At 36.4% G+C, this 18817-nt stretch overlaps 1 protein-coding gene across 4 annotated transcripts in view; it reads right to left on the bottom strand.

The window, feature by feature from the left end:
- Positions 1 to 1920: 1920 nt before the first annotated feature.
- Positions 1921 to 18817, bottom strand: part of TRAPPC13 (trafficking protein particle complex subunit 13) — a 43681-nt gene continuing 26784 nt past the window's right edge. The window contains exons 7-13 of one of the 4 annotated variants that reach the window (XM_038401285.2): positions 17578 to 17622; positions 13233 to 13250; positions 10705 to 10838; positions 7720 to 7918; positions 3067 to 3167; positions 2369 to 2519; positions 1921 to 2238 (exon numbers count right to left, since the gene is read on the bottom strand). In XM_038401285.2, coding sequence (XP_038257213.1) covers positions 2134 to 2238; positions 2369 to 2519; positions 3067 to 3167; positions 7720 to 7918; positions 10705 to 10838; positions 13233 to 13250; positions 17578 to 17622 — 753 coding nt within the window. In that variant the 3' untranslated portion in view covers positions 1921 to 2133. The remainder of the gene's footprint in view (positions 2239 to 2368; positions 2520 to 3066; positions 3168 to 7719; positions 7919 to 10704; positions 10839 to 13232; positions 13251 to 17577; positions 17623 to 18817) is intronic. The other 3 variants (XM_038401287.2, XM_038401288.2, XM_038401289.2) reach the window with 3 other exon arrangements.

The raw sequence follows: 18817 nt of genomic DNA, 5'->3' as shown, positions 1-18817 counted from the left end.
CTTGGAAGAGACGACTAAGGGGGATACGATAGAGGTCTAGAAAATTGTAATTTGTATGGAGAGAGTAAATAAGGAAGCATTATTTACTCATAATATAAGAGCTACAGGTCACCAAATGAAATTAATAGGCAGCAGGTTTAAAACAAAAGGAAGTATTTTTTCCACACAATGCACAATCAACCTGTGAACTCTGCCAGAGGATCTTGTGAAGGCCAAAACTAACAGATTTCAAAAAAGAACTACGTAAATTCATGCAGAATCAGTCCATCAATGGCTATGAGCCAGGATGGGCAGGGATGGTGTCCCTAGCCTCTGTTTACCAGAAACTGGGAATGGGTGACAGGGGATGGATCATTTGATGATTACCTATTCTGCTCATTCCCTCAGAAGCACCTGGCATTGGCTACTGTTGGAAGATAGGATACTGGGCTAGATGGACCATTGGTCTAACCCAATATGGCTGTTCTTATGTGATTTTAGGTGCACAAGCTGACCTGCCTTAGAGGACCTTATTTTATAAAATATTGTGTCCCCTGTATAAATGACCCCTTTGAGTTGTCAATTTGGATATCCAAAATTGGAGTTACTCAGAATCACTAGTCATGTTTGAAAGGCTTGGCCCTGGGGTGAACATTTACTGACTTTTTAACCAACATTACTCCTGGGGGAGAATATATTTGTTAACTAATAACTAAAAATAAAGGGTCAAACCAACCTACATTACTATTAGGCAAGGGGGCTTGAGGAGTTCCTCTAGTGCTCCCTACTCCCATTCTCCATCCATTGTATTGTAGTTTAAATAAATTACCAAAATAACTGAAACCAGAGTGATTATATTGCATTATTTTGACAAAATATGCAGAATTTTTCAGATTTTTAAAATACTGTGCACAGAATTCTTAATTTTTTTGGTACAGAATTCCCCCCAGGAGTACAACATGCAGAGTGAAGGTAGGCTGTGTTGTTCATGTATACATGGCAACTTAGCTATTTTAGGAGTAAGCTATCAATCAAGCATATACTGATTAAAACAGCTCTGAAAGAGTAAGTTTAGCTTGGCCACTACCACTTGCTCTCTTAATTTAGTAATCTAGTCATGATCCATCCCATATATTTAAAAAAACCCTCTCTCCATTTACTTACACTAAAGAAAAAAAATAATATTGGAAAGTCTAAAATAAACATTTCAAACTAGGCAAGGTTGCTGTGCAATACCCTGGCGGAAAATGTGAAAAGCCAGAGAAAAGAACTTTTCTTTAGTCTTGAAAATAACTTGGATATACGAACCGGCCACTTTGGGTAAGCATGAAATTATCAACCAACACAAGGCCATGGGGAAAAATATGTTCGCTGTGTGAATACAAAAAAAGTTTTCACAGTCTATTATGAAAAAATGGACTGCTCCTTCTCCCCCCAACAATTCATTCTAATTGTGTATCTGGTAATTTCCAAGAGTATCCAGTGACAGGGGCTGGATGCTGCAGGGAGTGCTCCAAGGACTCGGGTTGGTTTCTGTCTATCACTATCCTGCACAGAGAGGGCAAGGTGTGCAGAGTGCTTGTGTGTGACGGGAGGTGTTGGTTTCAGGGTGCTGAGTTACAGACAAAACTGCTGCTTGCTAAGGGCAGGTAGTGGATAGGTGCCTCACAATCCTGGGTACCCAGGGGAAGCGGGTGGTGCTTTCACACTGGAGGTCAAGTCCAAATCCTCAAGTCCCTGACAGAAGGATGAAAATGAGAACTGAATTTTAACAAACAACAACATCAACCCTTGCCATTTAGAGGCTAGTCCCTCCAACTTAAAGCAGTTCTGCAGTCAGTGCCACAATCGGCACTCCTTTAAAGCCAACTGTGAAGATAACTTAGTTCTTAAGATGGCTGCATATTCAATACAATAGTGCAAGAAATCTTGGCAGCTGCATTTTCAGACTTTAAAGATTTTATTTTCAAATAGATAAAATGTATAGTTCTCTTTAAAACATATTTTAAAACATTTCAAAAATGCTCACAGAAGACAAATAAACATTCTTATATTGTTTGCAGATGTTTTAAACATGATTTTGCCATCATTCAGATGTAAAATGTAGGAAGTTGGTCCAAGAACCTCCAGGGGAAATGTTAAAAGGATTTTTCTTCAATGTTCTTTTACTTTTGAAGAAATTACACAAACTTGTGCAATATCATCATATTCGTATGTTCTCTTCAAAAACGTGTCCATTAGTCTTAAGCCAGAGACGCTCTAATGGGAAAAAGATGTGTACAAATTTTATTAAGTAGATAAGAATAAGTTTTGCACTACTGTGATCATAAAATAGCCACTATATACATATAATATCTCACAGTTACATTGTTAAACTGATGTCTCTTACCTGTAGTCCCTGTACTGAAGACAATAGTGTAAGTGCAAGATGAAGGGATGAACTGGGGTGTAGCTTTCCAAGCTGTCTTCCTGAAACTCCACACCAGTGAATGGAATTAGTATTGCACATTTCCAAAACCAGATCCATAGTTCTTTCACTGCTAGAGGAAAGCAAACAATAAGGAATAAACCTAGTTCTTTACCATTCATACCATCAAGTGCCAACTTGATATTCAAGGCTTAGATAGATTTAATTAAAAAAACTGAACAATGCTTCTGAGGGGTTGCAGTTATTGACAGTTAACGTTGACACAAAGTATCCTTTATTCTTATGGAAATTAGTTGAAGTAGTTTAACTTAGTGTTTATGTTTATGCTAATCGTGTAAGATGTTTTGTAACTTAAAACTTGTATCCACATTAATATACAAAATTGCAGTTACACAGACTTCCATCACAGAATTTTGGCAACATCCAAAGCCATTCCAGTAGTATCACCACCACCCTTTGGTGTAATTATAGCTTTATGATCACTTTAATTTACTCTAATATAAATGTATTTCAAACAACAACAAAGGGTAGCAATATGTGGCATTATCTATATAGATATCCATCTACAAAGATGCATGTTTAAAATTTACTTTAGCAACTAGCACTAAAGAAACCAAACTTTCCCTATCAAAAAAATCTCAAAAACCAACTGATATTACCTGCAATTTGTTATTTTACACGTAATGTCAAAAGGCTCTTCCAGATTTACAGTATCTGGTATAGTCTCCAAAGAAAGTCTTACATCGCCATAACCTGGGGCCTGCAGAGGTACAAGAATAGTTAGTTTTTCAAGTGATTGGTAACAAAGTGAAGTATTGTACTGAACTTTCATTTAGTATAGTCTAACAAATTTAAACTAAGGCCACGTCTACACTTACAAGCTTACAACAGCACAACTGTACTGATTCAGCTGTGCCACTGTAAAAGTGCTCGTGCAGTCACGTTATGATGATGGGAGAGAGGTCTCCTGTCAATATAATAAAATCAGCTCAACTAGTGGCGGTAGCTATGTCAACAGAAGAACGTCTCCTACTGATACAGCACTGTACACATGAGCACTTATGCTGGCAATAAACTTATGTCATTCTGAGGGTGTTTTTTTCACACCCCTGAGCAACAAAAGTTTTGCTGACACAAGTGCTAGTGTAGAAATGGCCTAAGAAATAGAAAGAAAAACAAATACATTTATCACAAGTTAGGATGGGGAAAGACTAATAGGAAAAAACAACAATATCTGAACTGTACACTCCTTATGATTAAGTTTTCCAGTTTTTTAATTTAAGTTTTTAATGTGAGCCACATTTCACTCTCTGAGGGTGATAAAATCTTTCTTGTGCTCAAAAGCAAGCAACAGGGTGGATAATGGAAATATACGTTTCCCCACACTATCCCACTAATACATCTCATCCTTGACAGAGTTATCAATTCTAGGAGTCAGAGGATAATAAATCTCTATATCCTTTGTCTATAAAACCTCTACCAAGACTGCCAAAAATATTGCTAGTAACAGCCGGCTAGGGTGGCATTTGATGTTGACACTTGTCCACTACAATTTGGATTGAGACTCAAGTCATTTTACATAGCTCACTGATATAGCTATCATATGGCAGAGGCTTTGGTTACTACCAGCTTGGGCTGAATTCAAGCCAGCAAACGGAGATAAAAAGCTCTATATTCTATTTCCAAAAGCCTTAACTGTCCATTCCCACCTGCCTTTTTTTTCCTTTCTTCCCTCTCCTTAAGTCTCACTGAGATGAAGCACTTAAATACTAGGGTAGTGATGGTATATTTATTATGTTTTCCTGTATGAAATATAACTTTTCATATGGCATCCTTCAGCAAGTATCACAAAACACTTTACAAAAGAGGTGATGCAAAGAGATAATGATTGACAGAGCAGGGAACACATACTTGCTGGCAGGCTGAAAGGCATATATAAAACAGAGAAATATGATTAATTTTTAAAAGTGTAGATGTGCAAGGAAAGCCTTCTTGAACACTAAAGCAAGTAGAGAAGTACTAAACTCATTTGAAGAACTGAAACAATTGCTTAAGAGAGAATTCCATATCAATAGAGCAGCTATAAAAAAGGGCAACCTCTAACTTACGGGATTTGAGGGGAAGAGACAAGAGCCAAACACACGAGAAGCAGGCTAATATGGGCCATCAGATGTTTTCAGTGGGATTGGGAGATAGGAATCCAGTGAAGGCGAGGAAGAATGGAAAGGATCTGATCCCATTTCCTAAATGAGAGGGTAGTTTAGCCATAGTATTTGTCACAAACCAAGGAGTAGGTAGTGCTGTCTGGTGGCCAGAGCAGAATCAGAGGGCACAACCGGAGGTGTGGTCAGGAGGCAAGCCAATGATCGGAGTCAGGAGTCAGAACAGAACCAAAGGGCAGAGCTGGAGTTGTGGTCATGAGACAAGCCAGTGGTCAGAGCCAGGTGTTAGGAATGAAGTGTTCACAGGTAGGCAGAGTCTAGGGCTGGAGTGGAGCAAGCAAGGGGTAGAGAAAGGGTTAAGTAGGAAGCAGGTCTGGTGCAGCTGTGGGCATGGAACACATTGAGCAGCCCTTGTATTGCTGTTGCTAAGGGCTTAAATGATCATTTGTTGGTTCTTCTTACCAATCAGGTAGCATAGTCACTTAGTGAGGACTTATTGGGCCCACTACAGCTCATTCAGTTGGTAGCCCCAAATCAGCTGAGTTCCTGACTGTATTTTAAGATTCTCTCAAGAGTAGGGATTAAGAAAAACAGCAGCGCCATGCAGCAGTAGAATGTTAAGGTCTAGCAACATTTTACGGAATTAAGATTGGAAGACAGAGCTGATGAGTCAGAGAAGAGATGGATATCACATGGACAAAGCAATATCTAAAGTCGAAGCTAACAATTAGACATTCCAGAATGAGAAGAGGCCAAAAGTGAAGCCCTGAGATACGAGAAAATGGAAGGGAACATCGAAAGCCTTCATTAGAAATGAAAGAGTGCCACTAAGTGTATGAATTCAGTTAGACACCAGGTTTCTGCTTGAGGTGCTTAAGAATTGTATTGTGTAAAGCCACATACAAAGAGAAATTGGAAAAGAAGAAAAGAAAAAATATTACCAGAGGGTAGGGGTATGTCATTAACCATGCAAAGAAGGGCAGCCTCAGTGCTGTGACAGAGAGAAAAGCCAGACTGTTCTACCCTTTTTAGATCCTTACTTGGAAAATCATATGAAGAGGGTAAGACTATTTAGCAAGCAAGGAAAGGTCAAGTAAGTATTTACAGAAGAGGATGACAAGCAGTGGTTCAGAGTTAATGTGAAAGCCAGCAGATATTAAGGGTGAAATTCTGGACCCACTGAAGTCAATGGCAAAACTCCCATTAAGTAAGGGCAGGAGTGATAAACAGTAAAATTAGGTTAGCAGGAGAAAATGAATGAATGAAGAGGACTCTAGCAACGAAGTAGTTTGATGGGACTGAAAGGTCAGAGGAGAGAATTGTGGGAGTCAAGTTCTAATTGGATAGTGAGAAAAATGAAACATTTGTGAGTCACGCAGCATGTATCTTTGAAATACCTAAGGGTAGAAAACGCCTCACAGCTCTCGTTAGAAAGAGGGCTACTGTGAACCACTGGTTTACAATGACAAACTAGAAGTGAACCCATCTCTGAAATTTGGAGATTCATTATATAGTCAGCTTCGGTTTCCATATGCCCAGCGAAGAGGAAACTGAGGAGGACCATTGGCTTTTCAAGCACCAGCAGCTGGAGTTAAGCTACTGGAGATAATCAAATTACCAAGTAAGTGTGTCCAATGAGGAAGGGGACAGAATGAAAGAACTCCGATTTTTGGTGGGAAAAGTCTGTTTTAAAGGGAAAAGGGTTTATCTTAAAGAGGAATTAGCGATAAGGTAGGCTGAAGATGGGAGAGTTGGTTGACAAAGGACATAAGCAAGCAGGCTAGAGGTGCATCAGTATACCTATGAAGTCCTAGTGATGCGAACAATGATGATGATGATGATGATATCTACAAAATTGTGGCACACAGTTACTAGATGAAAGGTGCTTACAGAAGGGACCATTTCCAATTGGATGGGGGGGGAGGGGGATACTGCTTGATGTAAATGTACATACAAGTAAAAAGGAAAAGAAATGTCAGTAATTCAATGTGAACTTCCAAGTGACTCTCAGAGTAGTAGTGCTGCATTTCAGGTTTGTCTTTCTTTGATTCCATATCCAACATACTGTTTATAATGAGACAAGTTAGGTGAAGTAATATCTTCTATTAGACCACCTTCTGGTGGTGGAAGGTACAAGCTTTCGAGTATCTTAAGAGCTCTGTGAGACTCAAAAGCTTACATCTGCCAGTAATAGAAAATATTACCTCACCTACCTTGTCTCTCTCAGATCTTGGGGCCAAGACAGCTACATCACCACTGCAAACAGCTGGCTACAAAAAGACACATTTTTCCTGACTGCTAGTTCTGCAAGTGCAGCCTGAGATGCAATTGTCAAGTTGGTATGTGGGAAAGGAAGAACCCATCACCATCAATAAAGGTGCTGCTACAAGCCAAATTTAACTCTTTGTGATGGGGTTGCACAGATGACCGATTGGCCCTGTAATAAGAACTTGTATGCAACTGTTGATGGGTCACAAGAAGGAAGAATAGAATTCATTCATTTTTGCAGTGTTGGCTCTTCAAGGCTAAGAAGAGTAAAATATAAAAACTATTTTCATTAGAATAGTTCATTATGTTCTTCTTAAGAAAGCAGATGAGTCCAAATGTACAAAGGGAGCAGATCTGTGGGATAAAAGAGGAGCCATATTTAAAAAAAGTCACTCCCTTTTGAGACAAGAACTGCACTTCAATATATTGGCACACTCCAATCAAAACTAATTTTTCTTTATTCTCTGGTACTTTGGTAAATTAAATGCTTTACTCTTGCAATTCTAAATTTATGATCCATTAAGTTATGTGGTTCAATGTCTCAAAAATGGGCATGTTGCTATGCAAAGTAAAATATCAAGCAAGTTGAAAGGAATTTTGCCTCTCATATACCAACATACATCAGGAAAACCAGCATTATTGTTCAGCTATGCTACCTCAGGAAACATGGTTTTTCACACTTCACAGAGCAAGTCTTTGCTGCAAATTTATGCTACATAGTTTTCCAAAATGTGTGTGAAGTATAAAGACACAGGTTGAATTCAGAATAAGTTCAGCTAGCAGGCAGGCACTGTGAACTCTTTTCTTTCTGGTCACTGTTTAAGTATTCAATTTAGCATTCAGTCATCTTGAAAATGGATTTTCTGATTGTAAAAAACCTACCATTCTTTGGAGCTGGCTGGTCTGCAACCTTCCCCGTTCACCTAAGTTTGTTTTCCAAACGATGTCTAGTTTTCCAATTACTGTTACACCTTTAATCACTCCAGCTTTCTCTGCAAATTCCTGCTTGGGTTTTAGGCAGTATAAATACTGACGAGTATCCATAGGTTGTAAATATGTCCTTGAACCAAATGTAGAGACGCTAGAAGAAAGAACATTGTTCCTCAGTTTAAACTGTTCTTTTCAACAGGATTTTTGATCTTTGCCTTAGCAATAATCCAATAAAATCCTATTTACTTTGTGTGTGGTTTCTTATTCAAAGTTGAAAGATGCCTACAGAAAGTCGTTCTTACAGAAACATGGAAAATAAGCTAAGCAGAGACAGTGACCTTGCCAAACAAGGAAAAACAAAGCATACTGAGAAGAATTCAGGATCAAGGAACTAATTTAAAATATTTATAAGTATAATAACCATGAGGAGTATATTTAGATGTGGGGAAAAGCCATCCTGGAAAAGTCAGTTTTGCTAAATTATAGCTTGTATTGTCAATTAGTTGCTAGCCTAAATCATAGTCTTCTGGTGACAGTTTTTTTTGTTTTGTTTTGTTTTTTAAACAGGATTATCTAGTTTAGACAAGGTTTGTACACAACTTTGAAAAAGTAAAGCACTATGAAAGTTTTAAGTATCATTTTAGACCAGCGTATTAAAACATCAGCCTCATTTTAAATTCAAACAAACAGCTGTAGCATTGTTCCATTTATCACAGATATCAAACGATATAATTTGCACTATATTCAGCCTGGGTTCAAGGTGGGTGGGAGAGGGGTAAATAAGAATTTGGCAACATAACGTGCAAAAATATAACTTCTATATTTCATCCAATAATATTTGTCCTAATAATTTGAGAAAGGCATTCTATGTATAGGAATGGAGTTGATCTCAAAACCTTAATTAAGTACATGATCAGAGGCCTGCTTTGTCTTTATATCTGTTTAAAAACTAATATAAAACAGACAAAAGTGGAATGTGAATAAATATTCTAAATATCAGCAGTATTTCTAGCCAAAGCATTTATGTTAACAAAAAAAAAGTTTAAATGAGGCTGCCTGTACTCCCTTGTGGAAAAAAAACAGTGCAGTGTGTGAATAAGCAAAGAACTCTACAAATGACATGTTGGCCAAACTGACACTCTTCCCAACAATACTAAGGTCTGCTGAAAGAGGTTTTATAGTGAAGGGGGAAAGAATCTATTTTAGGAAACTGGATTCACTCATTAGAACCTGCTTACAGCATACTGATAGTGTTCTAAGTTGCATTAAAATAATCCACACACCTGGTAACTTTAATAACCTACCAGTTCAATTCTATAGCCTAGAGCAAGATCATCTGTTGTAATATTAATAGATTCAAGAGCAAATTAGGCTAAACACCATCCTGTAGCACTGAAGAATTGAACTGGTAATAGCACAAGGCACTCCCTTTCTCAAAAGCTTCCTGAGATGTTACTGGAACTGGTTGCTCCACCAGAGGCTCAGCTATCTTCCAACCAGAAGGAACAGGTAATTTAGCCGAGGAAGACCTATTCAAGTTGGTGAAAGCCGATGGCTTTCGGCACAGTCCAAGGACAGCTGGGCTTAAGAACTGTATACTAAAAACCTAGCACTGGCAATTCTTCCTATCTTTTATTATCACCACTTCATCCTGCTAGTGAAGAAACACATCAACACTGTCCCCACTCTTCACCTGCAAAATCTCAGATGACTCTTTCTTTTCATTGATTCTTAGTCCAGTCCTCTCTGCCACTGCTGCTAGCCCTGATACCCCATTATTCAGCTCTTCCATGCTGTACCTACACACTAATGCCCTTCCTGAGCTGGTCTACTATATCATTTAGATGCCATACTATAGCACTGCTCAACTGGAAAAGCCTGATCCAGATACGGAGAGCAAGAGTGCACCTGGTGGGTTACATCATGCTGTCTGAGAACTATTTAAAATCCAACAGCAGCTCAATCCCTACTCTTCTCTCTGCTTCTGCTACCCTCTGTCCCCTCACACCCAATCCCAGAGCATCTCTTCCACCATCCCTGCCCTGCATGTAATTCTGCTCCAGGACAAGGGAAACAGTGCTGCATGGAGGGTTGGAGTAGGCTTTACAGCCCATAGGAACAATGCTTCCTCTGCCCTGGAGCTGAGTCCTCTACAGGCAAGGAGAAGTCACACTTTACCCCACAGCAACACCACAATTCCTACCTTACTCACATTTTTAGATCTGACACACAAAGTAACCAAAAAGTCATCCACTATTCAAATCCTACAATCTTTTGCACCAGAAGGATTGTGGGATATGGTGAGTCACAGGATGATTTTCAGTCATTTTGTGGTTCATGGAACAGAAAAAGTTGAGAACTGGTACTATGAGGTATATTAAAATAAATACTACATTTTTCTAGGATCTTGCAGGGCCATTCTGCTGACCTACCCTGGCAGTCAGCTCTAGTGAGTCTTATTAGTTATAACTGAGAAGTATAAAAGGGTTAAAGCTCTTGCAAAAGCAGAAAGCAGTGAGGGCAAGGTCAAAGGTGTCCTGCAGGGAGAAATCCTAGGAAGAAGTAAGGTTAGAAAGAGCTCAGGCTAAAGTTTGTGTTTAAGTAAACAATAAATGAAACACCAAGAAGGGAGTACATTTTCAACGTATCTAGTTTGTGTTTATCATGTAAGGAGCAGGTTAACAACACCATCTGTTTTCAGTGTCTGAATACAAATATGACGTTAAAAATAGCATTTATACAAAGAAAACTGTTGTACCCTTTCCCACTCCTACCTCTACATGTCAGAGTAGTGGCTCAATTCTTTAATTTCCCAAAGGAGAATTGAGTACTAAAGACTACTAACATTATGCTAATTTTATACTTTTATCTTTAAAAAATTATATTTAATATAGTAGTTTGAGTCAAACAGGAGCTTCTCTCTGAATTTTTCCTTACCTTTCCCCAGCTTTGTTGACAGTATTTAGTTCTGCTACGTTGTACATAATAGACGGCTCTAATGAAACCTTCTCCATAAACATTGGAGAGGATGTAATATTCTGAATCTGAGCTTCCAGAAATACTTCATCTGTCTGAAAAAGTAGAGGACCAAGTTTATAAAGATGTTACTAGGATTGCAAATAAAGTGCAGTGTCTTATTGTTTGAAAAATATTAAATCACAAACGTGATTAGTTCATGCCTGCAAATCAAAGCTACAGTAAGTAATGCAAGAAAAAAATCTCCATCCCAATACAATTAATGGGAGCAAAAGCGTTAAAACAATGGATGTGGGATAGCTGTACTACATTCTATCACCTATTCTTTTAAAAGGTTTTGAATGATAACTTCTCAAGGCTTTCTTCAAGTCAGCAACAACTTAGCTTTTATCTAAGATAATTTTTGAAGTAATAGAATGAAAGTTAGGGAATTGCAATGCACATTAAAGACATGCCATGCCAGATTACTGCCGCATCAAGCTAAGTACAAGAAAAATAAATATCACAAGAATATTTAATACAGGTAGTTTATTTATTGAACTGAAATACAAGAGATTAGATGTATGCTCTGAGCTTCTAGTATTACTTTAAAAGGACATTGAAACGTACTAGCTAGAAAGCAATCCAATCTCCTCCCTTGTTCAGCTACATCATGCAACAGTTACTAACATTATGTAAATCCATCATTTCATTGGCACTCTATATCCAAATATTCTATGAGAAACATCAGGTCTCCTTTAGTGTTCACGTCCAAGAATGGTACGTGCAAGGTGCTCTATAATGGGAATCAGGCTGCACATGGTTTCAACTGTGCGAGTTCAGATGGAGGCTGCCTGTCACCAAGGAAGATAGAGTTTACCCTTCAGCATAGAAAGCAAGGAACTGGGAATGTGTGTATTATTATGGCTCCTCTGGAGTCCCACGTAGGTGACAACACCTTGAAGTTCTAAAATCTTAAAACTAAAATAAATGCTTGAAAGTCCAGGTTATCGGAGGCAAAAAGCACTGGGAGAACTGAAAAGAAATTCCTTTTGTAATTAGTTAAGGACCAATTCTGCACCAACTAAAGTCAATGGGACTTGTTGTTGATTTCAGCAGGAACTAATCTGGGCCCCTTGGTAGGATTAGGGAAAGGGTACAGATTTTCTCTCTTATGTTTATAGGGTTTTGTTTTTTGTTTTTTACTTTTCTGATTGTCTGCAAATGTGTCTCATTTTATGTTATGCAAATAGGGTCTTGCATGTAAATTAAAGCGGACAAAATGGGATAAATATTCTCCGATGATTTACCGTCAAAAGATGCTATATTAAAAGCAGAAGCATGGAAAGGTATTGGAGACCTCCACTATGTCCTAAAAATGTAAAAAACAAAAACTGACGAATGATAACAGCATACATACAGTAATGAAAACCCACCAAATCCACATGTTACGGACAGGTACAACACTTGTGGGAGAAGGTGGAGAGAGATTCAAATAAAATGCTGTCCTCGTAATTAACATTTCTCAATTAATATAGTGTGTGTCGATTTAACAGTTTAAATCATCATCCAAGTATCTCTATGGACTTAAACTCTTACTGTTTGAAACAAAATATATATATATATATATCCCATAAATCCATTGCTTAAAATCTCCATTTACCCAAATATCACATCAGTTATTTTTAATGCAGCAACCATTAGCAGCAAAAATTTAGAAAGAGCTATGTTGAAGGAGAAAAGAAAAAAAGCAGCATAATGAAAAAGCAAGTTAGTTTAATAAGGCCAAGGCTGATTAGTTTTAATAATATGGTTAAACTCAAGTGCTTATGAAGAATTCAGTTCATTTTAACACAGCGTACACCTTAACCCTTGAAGTAAAATAATACTGCAGAAATACCATACTAAATCATCACTGCATGCAATGAAAGCATAGTTGTAACTAGCATGAAGGAGGATACAAGACATTTGGTGCTCTCTCCTGAAACCCACTGTCTCCACCTGCTGCAAACAGAAAAGGGATCTATTACAGCTTAAACAAGAAGATAATCTTGTAGCTGAATTTAGATACTGGAAACAGTTGATTACTACTGTTCTACATTCTCCCGAAAGCGAAAATGTAAAAAGGGATTAAACTCAAACTCGGTTTCCCCAAAACATGAAAGAAACCATTACAAATCTCTTTGTCAAGTTAAAAAATAAAATTAAAAAAAAAGATAAATACATATGCCTGCTAAAATTATGGTAAAATAACTTGTAGAATTACCATCCCAAAAAAGTCTCAACTTTTGGTTTCAACAATGGGTATTAAAGAAAGAGCTAACATTTTAAAAGGATTATACATAGCTGCATATATTAAAAAAGAATGGATGTGAAAGTATCAGTTAATTTTATGCAGAACATTGCTTTTCCATTATGTTTTTAAAATAAATAATCTTAACAGGCACAGAGACAAATAGAAGACAATTTAAAAAAGCATATATATTTATAAAAAAATAAATAAAAATTACCACAGAACTGAGGTCACTCTAATGGGAAAATAAAAAAAAAAAAAAAAAGACAGCATTAGAGAAATTAGGGTTAAACATTAAAGAAAAAGGAGGATAACTAACTTTCAAACAAAATGCATTTCTGCATTTTTTGTTCCTTCTAAATAAGACAGCATTAGTAAGAGAGGAATGTAAATAAAAACAGATACAAACACATATGACAACTATATTTCTAATAAGGTACAAGTAGTATTGTTAAACAGTTAATTAGCATTGCTTATAATCACACCTCTAATTTTTCTGAATGCTGAAGAACAAATCCAATATGGGATAAGTTCCGAGTATAAGGTGAGTGAGCTACAGATAAAGGTATAGTGGGATAAGCTAATAAAATCAAAAGGTGGTTAGTCTTTGGGCAAGACTGAACTGGCCAAGTTTATCCCTAATGTAAATCCATATTGCATTTTTTTTTCCTGAGATGGGTGATGATCCTTGTCATCTTTCCAGAAGAATGCAACTGTTCATATACAAGGCCAGGAAAAATGTGATATATGCTAGCAAAATACTCAGCAAAACTCAAAATAGCAAATTCCCAGGAAAAGCCTATTACTACAGACAGGTTCCTCAACAAGGCTAATTGCAACTGTAAGCTTTTTTTTTAAAAAAAAGGCCCAGTGCAGCAAATACTTAGGCAAGAGACTACTTGTACTCAGATGACTGCAGTGTTTGCAGGACCAGGATCCTTCGGGCCTGATCCAAAGCCATGAGAACCTTTCCATTAACTTCACTGGGTGCTGGTTCAGGCCCTAAAATTCCAAGGGATAATGTCTTCCTGTTCATTTATATAGTACGTAAAAAATCCAGGTTCCAATCCTGATTTGGGACTCTTGGTGCTACTGCAATACAAACAAAGACCTTACATATGACCCTTTCTCTTGTCTCAACAGGAAACATGTTATAACTATTATAACTTGTTATTGGAGAGTGTCAATCCATTCTCTTTAGCGGGAGACCTTATGAATAGGTAATATCCCATTTGCAGTAGTCCTTGCAGTAATTTAGCAGGTTAGTCACCCTTTAAAACTTTTAAATTACTAGATCTTATATACACACACATATAAAATACCTTATTTATAGCTCCCTCTTATACCCAAGGATCATTTTCCTTTCTTCACAATGAGAAGGCTTCAGATTTCATCCTTCCAGCAATGTTGCTATTAACATAATACTACATGGAACTCCCAACCAAATAATTGTTTTTGATAGCTCTTCATTTTGTTTTAGCTTTCCAATTATCACAAACAGCAGTGCTAATTATACTTTAATACATGAAATTACAAACCAGACAAATCCATTAAATTGTATTTGCTATGCAAACAAAATTCTTAATACATTTGGACTATTTATTCACAAAGTTTTCTTATTGAAATGATTCTGTTTAATCAGATAGATACAGTGTGGTCACATACTATGATAACAAAGCTGTCTGAATTCCTGGACAGATGGAACAGAATGTATTATAATAACCTTGCAAAAATACTTAAAAATTTAACAGCTCAAGCACCAAATCTACTTGGCCACCTTTTACTGTGATTATGAGGATGGATGGATAGATAATAGTGGAATGAGGGGAAAAGGAAGGTATTTCACTCACCTGTTAACATTTTCCCCCTTCCCCGAGACAAGTGGGCAAACAGAATTTTGTAAGGCTGTAATAATTATACCATCAGATGGTAATTCAATATTTTTATTGCAGACCCATATTTTCAGATGTTAGTGGGCCTTAAAAATAATTGGTCCAAGCTAAAACTTGGTATAAGGGTTCAAATTTAAGAAGTTTTTTTATATTCTCATGTAATTCAGAAAAATGACCTGCTCTTTAAAAATTTCATGTAGAGATTTGGTTTCCATTCTTCACGAGGGTATTTCAGGACAATAGGACATTCCACTTATGGAGTTAGATGACTAACCCCTGTGCTCTTTCCAACTGGAATTCTGCTACTGAATCAATAGTATATCCATGATACAAAGCAGAAGCATTTATTTTGCCCCTTGGAGAACTTTACTTTACTAATGGCACAAATATTTGCCTTGCAAGAGTATACTGTTAATTTCCAGTGACAAGAATATTTAAAAAGATAATCCCAGTTCTCTGAAATAATCCATTTTACCCACTCAGATTCCGAGATTGTTTAAATAACTCATTCCTAGAGAGTTTAGTTAAAGTAGAAGGACTCAGCTTTGCAAGATTAGATTAAATTTAATCATATACTTTAAGAAGACTTCTAAAAGTTTAATTCAGTTTCAACTTCTTATACCTCTTTTCTGAATTTTAGTATGAGTAAAAACCTAGTAATTAGAGTGCTACTCATTGGCAGCTCAGGGGAAACAGCCACAGACTGCTTGTGTGACCACTGCAAGACGACAATCTTTGTGCCTCAGGTGCCCATCTGTAAAACAGGAATAATAATCCTTCCCTTCCCCTGCAATTTATCTGTCTGTTTATTTAGATGGCCAGCTCTTTGGGACAAGGACTGTCTCTTTGTATGCGTATGTTCAGCGCCTTGCACAATGGAGCCCTGATCTTGTTTGCAGATTTTAGGTATCAGTGTGCATGATTACACCTCTAGAAAGTCTATAGTTTTCTTTAATCAAATCCACTCACAGTACATATGGACTTTATATGTTAGCAAAATAGTTTAAATAAGTTTCATGCAGAGGGTTTTTTATTTATTTTATGGGGGGGGCGGAAATCTTTTCCAGCTCGATGTATTTCAGTTCCTCTCATCCCCTTCCTTCATCCTATGCTTAGGTCCTAAAATTAATGAAGTAAGCAAGTATCTTCAACTTTATTCTTGTGGAATTTCCTTTCAAATGACTCCCCTCAGATGAGACAAATGGTACGTACCTCTGGTAGTACACAAAGATCTTCCAGGGGGTACATCAACTCATCTAGATATTTGCCTAGTTTTACAACAGGCTACATAAAAAGCACTAGTGAAGTCAGTGCAAACTAAAATTTCATATAGACAATGACTTGTTTATACTGCTCTATTTACTATGCACCAAAACGTAAGTACAATATTTATATTCTGATTGATTTATAATTAAACATAAAAATGAGCAAATAAGCAATTTTTTCCAGTAATAGTGTCCTGTGACACTTATATTTTTATGCCTGATTTTGTAAGCAAGTAGTTTTTAAGTGAGGTGTAACTTGGTGTACACAAGATCATTCAGACTCCTGAAAGGGGTACACTAGTCTGGAAAAGTTGAGAGCCACTGGACGAGACAATAACATTAGGTGGAAGTTTCTGATGAAATGATCAGCAAAGAAATAGTTACTTTATTTAGTAAGTCAAACATAATTTAACACCCATCTTGCAACACAAGATCTTGAACCATCTTACAAGCATTGATTATCAGTACAACATTGCTTTGAGGATAGTACTAAATTCATGTCAGAGAAGGGAATATTAAGAAGAAATTAAGTGACTTGCCCAACACCATCCAGCAAATAAAGGATAAAGCTAGGAACAGAAGCCAGATTTCTTGGCTACATGTCTTGTATTCTATTCCTACAGGTTACCATGGAAGATTAAATTCTGCAGAAAATGTAAAAAATACAGAAGTCCATAGGGAAACCCCTAGATGTACAGAATACACTGAATTCCATTTGCAAAAGTTCCTAGTGCCCATGAAGTCATAAATAAAAAAAAAGGAAAATCTTCTATAAGTCTCTAATTAAAAGCATAAAAATCAAAAAGATGGATAAAATAAGTTCATATAAATATGTAGCACTTATATAATGTCATATCTTTGAAGTGCTTTGTGCATGTACTTATATAAATGACACAGATAAGACATTTACATTACAGAAAAACCACGTTCACATTAGAGCTAAACAAAATTTTCCTGAAGCCAGCCAAATTAGTACTTTGATACTGAGCACAATTAATCTCCTTTATGAGAGTTTAAACAGTACTCTCCCAGTCAGCCTTAAAATATTTGTTACAAAACAGAAATACAGGCAATTGTGATTGCAGTTATTAAACTTCACAAGGAGAAAGCAGTACATGCACATATTGTTACTGGATCAAAAACAAACATATTCCTTAAATCTGAATTTTATTCTCCCCTTCTCAGCCCAACATTGAAAATAGATGATGAAATGGACATTCCATGTCTAGCTTATTGTAACAAAAGGGTGAAATCAAAGTAAATTAGTCTTTTTTCATAGAAGATATAAACAAGGCTTGTACAACTAGCACCTCAAGGTACTACATTTATTTAAAAGAAACTTTTCATATTTAACCTTAACACTATTTGCTATGCAGTAAGTAAAATTTAAAAACCTCACACTTACCTCAGCATTATAGAATTTTGTTTTTACATCTAGTGGTTTGAGAACCTGATTGAAAAAAGAATACAGATTAAAGAGGGCTTTCTCAGATTTCTTTACCATTATTTAAAAAAAAATACTAATTTAAACTGTTATTTCTTAGGTTCTTAAATATTGAAGTATCTAATCAAATCATAAAAAAAAGTGTTTTTCTTTCTGATCTAGCAGGAAAGCAACATATATTAATGTAATGCATACGAGTTAGCTCCTAGGATTCTTTCAGTTAAGAGATGCAGCACTACTCTTTTGTACAATTGCTTCTTCTTAGCTACATACTTCACTGCTTTGCTAAATGCATGAATAATTTGACAAGGTGTTGGAAAATGCTTTCATATAAGAAAAGTCCTCTTACACTGGGAGAAAAATCTAGTTTACACAGTTGATCGGTCTCTTTAAAATAATGATACATTCTTTTTCACTATTCAAAAAAGGGATTTTTGTTTTGAACAAACAAAAATGTGAAAGGTTTGCATCAAATTTCCCCCAGAGTTTTACAGCAAATGCAGCTTGCCTAGGAACTCAAATACTAAGTACAAACAAAGCAATGAAATATCAGTGGTATGCGATTAACTAATCAAACAATTTCTGATTCAGCCTTTTAATTTAAAAAAGGCTGTTACATCTGCAGTGGAGATTATTAGAAACAAGCTAACGAGCATTTTAACCACATAAAATGAGCCATTATATACACACAATCCAAAGACACACTCCTCAATAAAAAAAAAAACAAAAAACAAATTACTAGTGCCAAAACCCACAAATGTTATGTAAATTTCATATCAAGCTATATACAGTTTGCTTGAGAAGTTATATTTCGTCCTAGTTCACATCAGTTAACAAATTCAAGCGTAGAATTTATATGTGCTCTCCAATTGAGGCCAAAGAGAACAAGAAAAATATTTACTTCTTTTAAGCAGAGTTTTGAGAAGTTTGTATTACATAAAATGTTTAAAAACAAACAAACAACCTTTCAATTGATATGCTGTAACATTTTGTGATGTTATAAAATCAGCTAGAAATCCCAGGTTTTATTCAGAAAATGGTCAATCTAATTCTTTGCCAACACCATTATGTATAAACTACTCTGAAATTATTCTTGTTTTCAAAGATTTCACCCAATTACCCCAGGGCTATCATCTTTCTCAGTACCCATAAATCTTAAACTATGTGGGCTGCTTGCAAATTTCTCAACATAATATCTTAC

Source organism: Dermochelys coriacea, chromosome 5 (assembly GCF_009764565.3).
Source record: "Dermochelys coriacea isolate rDerCor1 chromosome 5, rDerCor1.pri.v4, whole genome shotgun sequence".
Taxonomy (NCBI): Eukaryota; Metazoa; Chordata; order Testudines; family Dermochelyidae; genus Dermochelys; species Dermochelys coriacea.
The sequence above is the reverse complement of the archived record's forward strand: the minus strand, read 5'-3'. Positions and strand labels throughout refer to the sequence as shown.